Raw genomic sequence first — 6001 nt, 5'->3', positions numbered from 1 at the left:
CAAACTAGGCAAACAAGCATTCATGATAGTAGACTTTACAAACGCTCACATATGAAACTAAGACTTAGTTATGTCAAGTGATTTAAAATAAAATTAAGCAATTGGTCACATTTCTTTCATTTTTATCCTTAAGTTTTATCCAAGCAAAATGTAGCGTGACTGGGTACGACAAACACTTTGAGGCTTCAAGACAACCATATTGAATCATATTTTAGCACAAGATACTTGGTTTCACAAGATTATTCATATTTTCACAAAGAATCAAGTTTTCACATGATCAAGTCAAGTAGTGTCTTTGCGACATAAGAAATATTTATTCCTTCAAAGTTCTATCATGAGCTAAATATTTGATAAAGACAAAAAATATAGTGCAATATTTCTCAATCCATTGATATGAACTAAGAAGTCTAGAGCAAGATATTAATTAAACTAGCTTTAACTCAAGCAGTGACTAAGTCAAAGTAATTACAAACATGGTAATCAAGAACTTAGCATTTTGTAGTCTACATGATTCATAAAATTGCCAAATTTTATCATAAGAAAAGCTAGCTTACTTGAAATATTTCATATCAAAACATCAAGAGGAACCTAATAAGACTGCCGGTTCTAGCCAGCCGTGATGGTTCGTCAAGTATCACTGTCGGTTCATGTTATGAACCGACAGTGATAATAGGTATCACTGCCAGCTCGTGTGATAAGTTGACAGTGATAATGAATGATAGTATATCTTAAAAAATTCATAACTTTTTAATATAAAGTCGGATGGGGAAAAATTTTACATGAAAATTATAGTCCTCGACGAGATATACAACTTTGTGGTTGAAAACTTTTTAATTTGAGGTCATTTAAATACCAAAATAATCTTAAAAAAGTTTCAGCCATGGTTGATGACAGCTAATCTTATATTTTTTTTCATACAAAGTCGGATGAAGACAAATTTTATATGAAAATTATAGCCTTGACAAGATCTACAACTTTGTAGTTCATAATTTTTTTTATTTGACACCATATAGATGCACAAATAAATATCTAAAACTGATACAGAGGGAGCCATATACTTGACCACAAACTTTTGGCTTAGATCTAGTGTAAAACTAGTAGGAATCATTGAAAAAGCCACATACAAGGTCACAAAGTTGAAAACTATAAATTCATATATTTTTATCACGAGTTTGGTAACTCGGATTGATGAAACGTCTGCACAGTACTGACTTCCAAATGTAGTACTATGTCTCCAAAAATTATCAAGCAAATTGGAGAAGGTTAGTTTTCATCCAAAAACTTTAGAGATTATGTCGAGGATCTTCTGTGCTTTTTTTAAGGGTCAAGGAAGGTACATATCTAAAGACATGCATTTTTTGGGATGTGCCTCGTCATTAGCTTCGAAAGTAGAGGTCGTCATTAGCCTCTTGTCGCAAAAAAACTATTTTTTGCTTTTTTCGACCACAAACATGTTGAATCGAGGACTAAAAATCACTGCCACTGAAGGCCCTCTATTCGCAAAAAAACTATTTTTTGCTTTTTTTCGATCACAAACATGTTGAATTGAGCACTAAAAATCACTGCTCGCTGAAATCTTCTGCTGGCAGTGATAACCGACTATCATTACCGGCTGAAGCCTTCAGCCAGCAGTAATAACCCCTTTCTTTGCAGGTTGAAACCCTAAACTGGCAATTATAACTCCTTCACTGTCGGTCTTCGGACCTGACTATCACTGCTGACTAAAGCCTTCTGCCAGTAGTGATAACCCCTTTCTCTACAGGCTGAAGCCTTCAGCCAACAGTGATAACCTTTTCAGTGTCGGTCTCCGGGCCGGCAGACTATCACTGCCTGTTATCGACTCTAAAACCGATAGTAAAGGGGGTTTTAGAGTCGACAGTGTTAAAGATTTCTGCAGTAGTGTGATATCTATGGGCTGAGATATTTGCCTCAACACATGTGATCATTGAACTGTTTCATACTAGATTCATGAATATTTTTTGTGAAATGCATTCAAAAAGAGGTTCTTAGTGTACAAATCGTCTCCCTGTTATTCGCTTCAGATTCGTAGAACAAAGACGCACCTAAAAAATCATAGTCTAGAGTTCTAGACACTAAATACGTAATGCATACCTCCAAGCTACTAAGACTAAACAACAATCGCCTTTGTAGACATGACACAGACACAGAAACAGCTTATTTCATGTGATTCGCATGGACATTTCCTCTACCCATTGAACTTTTCCGAAACAGAATGAGAAATCCAACAAATGCGTTAAGGAAATAAAAATCTACAGAGGCCTCTGGCCATTGATAAGATATTTTTTTCCATCTAAACTAGAAGAGGGAGATGAAATTTCCACAACAGCATGTGGTTCAATCCTCGGACACCCTATGTTGTATCATAAGACGCCCACACATTCTAAGAGCCAAACTTTATAAATTCTGACCAACGAGATTCCAATTATTTGCATAGTTTAATTAATGACATAATTAAAGTGAAACTATTAGATTTATTATTGCAAGTCGTTCCATATGATCTGTAGTAGTATGAGCAATGTAGCCCAAAATCCGATAAAGGTATACGTACTAAACTCCTCTTGCGAATGTTATGCAAATAACGGTGCCGCAGACCCTCATTAAATCTTGATTTGCCTCAAGTCATAACTGAATAGATCAGAAATAATTTGTTGGCCAAAGTTTAATGTTGGGACCATGCTAGGTCGAAACAACGATCTACGTTATGCAATGAATGGAAGTACACAAAGCTCTAATTCTGAAGGTGAATCATGTTTACACGGAAAAGGTATAAAGCACTAGCTAATTGTAGATGGGAACATGCAAAGTACGTATGCTAGTCAGTAGCCACATATCTCTTCTGAGTTTAACATGCATTAACTGAGAGCATACCAACTCAAACACTAAAGTTAAACATCATGTACATTGTGTTGTATGACTAATGACAGGCTAATCTAACTTATCGAAAGGTCTGCAAATGGTAGTCCAGCTGAGACCCGATGATCTGCTGCTAAAGAGAAAGGAAAACCTTGTATTGATTGCTGAGATATCCCATATGCATGCAGATACATTCCACCAATTGAGATCAACACACACAGAGGGGAAGACTATAAATAAATGAAAAAAAACTAAAAAAATAGTCGTACTTGGCAAACATGCATGATCCATAGTAAGTAGCTAGCTAGCTAGTTGCACCGTATTATGATCAACTATGAGATATTGTGGTGTTGTTTTTACTGTTGTTTTCGTTTCATCTTGCACATCTCATCAAGTGGATGTTAGCTTAGATAGACCTGTTCTCTAGAATCGCCGAGAGGCTCGTCGTGCGCTGCCGCTTGAGCCCAGCGCCTGATGACGCTGCTCCCGATTCCTCGGCGGTCGACGACGCCGTGCGCTCCATGACAGCGCGCAGTGCGTCCTGGATGGACGCGATCGTGTGCTGCGGAGACATGGGCGCCTCCTCCTGCTGCTGTTGCTGGTCCCCGTCGGTCCCCGCGCACCCGGCGCTGTCATCCCCCGTGACGACGAGCACGTTCTTGACACGGCCGCCGAGGGTGGTGATCTCGGCCTTGAGCGCGCGCAGGCGGAGCGCCTTGAGCGCGCGGATGAGGTCCGGCAGGAGGTCGGCGCGGTCGTCGCAGCAGAGCGAGGCGCGCACGACGAGGCGGCCGTCCTCGTCGCTGGACGCGTCGACGGTGAGCTCGTCGGACTCGGTGGGGAGCGGGCACGCCTCCTCCGTGATCTCGGACGTCTGACGCTTCAGCTCCTTGACGTGCTGGATCACCTCCGCCAGCAGCGAGGCCTTGTCCGTCTGCATGACGCGCGCACGATCCGAACAAGCAAACACACAAGGAGTAAATCACAAGGAAAAAGACCACGAGCCCGCGCTAGTTTAGTTGCAAGAATGATGAGAGGGAAAGGATGAGGTGTACGCATGCAGGGCAAAAGGGGGCCGTGCGTGCCGTGGCATGCATGCTTCCCAGCGTGGGACTCACACCCCCCTCCTACTACTAAGAGCACGATCTGCTCGTAATCAATACAAAATGTAAGTGCGACGCATGGGTTGCTGTTGGTGGTGCTCGCATGCACGCTTCCACAAGCGATCTGTGTTCTCCCTTTTGGTGTGAAGTGGGGCTTCTAGCCACCGCCACTCCTAATTCTTTATACTTGTTCTGTTGGCACGCCTACATGCAGACAAACCCGCCGTGGTGCACTAACTAACTAGAGTTAGCGAGAGAAACTTTGTTAGTGGCGTAGAGAAACGTGGCTGGTTTGGGATGTAGGTTTGCAGAGGATCAGAGGCTGGGATCCTTGGGAGTTGCTAGGGCGGTAACCCGGATAGATGGTTGATCTCTCGAGATGACCAGCTTTGATTATCTTTCCTGTCACTGTTCATGCCTGAGCCTGACACGAGCTCTCGTGTTTGTCTCTCCTCGGAGAGGCCAGCAGTATCTCCTGCGTCGCGAGCTTTTTGTTTCCTTCCCGGTCTCTCTTTTTCGCGTCAACTAGGCGGCTCCCTCCCTCTCCCTGTCTCCTAGCTCGGGAGCCCTACACCTGTGCCATCGGATGGAGAGCCAGCAGCAATGCTGTTCGCGCGCACGCATACGCAGATATGCGGTGCATGCATAAATTTACTCGGTGTGTCGTGACCACGATTGAGTGCGTTAATTACCTTGGTTGTGTTGGGCAGGAGGCTGCGGAGGCGCGCGAGGTGCGCGTTGATGCGCTCGCGGCGGCGGCGCTCGGCCTCGCTGTGGCTCTTGGACGCGGCCAGCGCCTTGGCGTCCATGATCTCCTGAGCGGTCATCCGGCCGAAGTCCCCGAACGGCGACGACGCGAAGGGCGGCATCATCATCCCGGCCACAGGGGAGCCGCCGTGGTGCCCCATGTAGATCCCGCCGAGGCCGAGCGGGTCGGACGACGGCGACGCGCCGCCCGAGTGGTGATCGTACGCGAACTGGAGCGCGCGCCGCGCGTAGAAGTCGGCGAAGAACGGGGGTGGCGGGGGCGGCTGCGGGGGGAGCGGCGGCGGCAGCGGGAAGAATGGGGCCTGGCCGCCGCCGATGTTGTAGTGGTGGTGGATCGCACCGTGCGGTTGCTGCTGTGGCGGCGCGGGCAGCGGTGGCGGCCAGCAGAGGATCTGGGACGGCGCCATGGTCACACTCACGCTCCCCACGCTACTGCTCGCTTCGAACACCATGCCGGCAGCTTCCTGACCACCGCCATCCCCTACTCCTTGCTCCACCACACCACTCGTCGCGCCACAGCAAGCCCTCGCCTGCTGCTCGAGCTCCTCGTCGTCGTCGTCGACGAGCACGCCGACTTCTTGATGGTGGTGGTCACCGTGACCACCCATCGATCGATGTGAAGGAGCTAGCAGCTAAGGTTTGTGGTGTACGTTTGCGTGGAAGCGAGATGGATGCTCCTGCTGCTGGTCTCTCTAGGGCTAGCTTTTGTATAGGGTGTGGCATGTGGCACCATGATTTGCCTTTCGGCCTTTTTGTCTTTCGCTTATGATCTCGCCCGGCCTCGCAAGAATTATGGCGAACCTCCCCTGATAACTCACACACACACACACAGAGCGAGCGAGCAAAAGGCCTCGCCTTTTCTCGCTTCAATTCGCCCCGGTGGCCAAAGACTCTCTGGACCTGACCTGATAGCATTACTTGACTGCCACGCCTTTCGATGGCCTTGTGGGGGCAAAGTCTAGTAGGGTATTATAATTACTAGGCTGGAGCAATGGAGACAAGAGGAGAAAAGGGTGTGTAAATGGAGCTGATCGATCAGGTCTGGAACAGGGCCAAAAAAGGGGGAAAAGAAGAGAGAGCAGGGGCAAAAGATTGCATGGAAGGAGAGGACGAGATAGAGAATCGAAGCAAGAGAGTTGCGGTAGTCCGTGTAGACGAGCTTGCACATATCAACTGTATATGTTTGTGTGTGGATGCCTGGATGCCTCGGTCAAGGCCCATGTTCTGCAGCAAGCGCCCATGCACTTTACCAATCC

General features: G+C 46.7%; 1 protein-coding gene across 1 annotated transcript; it reads right to left on the bottom strand.

Annotated features, from left to right (window-relative positions):
- Positions 1-2941: 2941 nt before the first annotated feature.
- LOC133910971 (transcription factor bHLH30-like) lies at positions 2942-5564 on the bottom strand. Its single transcript, XM_062353210.1, has 2 exons — positions 4670-5564; positions 2942-3808 (listed from the first exon to the last, which is right to left on the bottom strand). Exons 1-2 carry the CDS (start codon positions 5351-5353, stop codon positions 3281-3283), a joined length of 1212 nt encoding a protein of 403 aa, XP_062209194.1. The 5' UTR covers positions 5354-5564; the 3' UTR covers positions 2942-3280.
- Positions 5565-6001: the final 437 nt, after the last annotated feature.

This window comes from Phragmites australis, chromosome 3 (assembly GCF_958298935.1).
Source record: "Phragmites australis chromosome 3, lpPhrAust1.1, whole genome shotgun sequence".
Taxonomy (NCBI): domain Eukaryota; kingdom Viridiplantae; phylum Streptophyta; class Magnoliopsida; order Poales; family Poaceae; genus Phragmites; species Phragmites australis.
This window is presented reverse-complemented; position numbering and strand designations above follow the sequence as displayed.

Excerpts from the sequence above, each read along its gene's own strand:
- LOC133910971 (XM_062353210.1), bottom strand. The coding sequence starts at position 5,353 with ATGGGTGGTCACGGTGACCACCACCATCAAGAAGTCGGCGTGCTCGTC. Across the intron at positions 3,809-4,669 it reads TCCTGCCCAACACAACCAAG|ACGGACAAGGCCTCGCTGCT; the intron begins GTAATTAACGCA and ends CGCGTCATGCAG.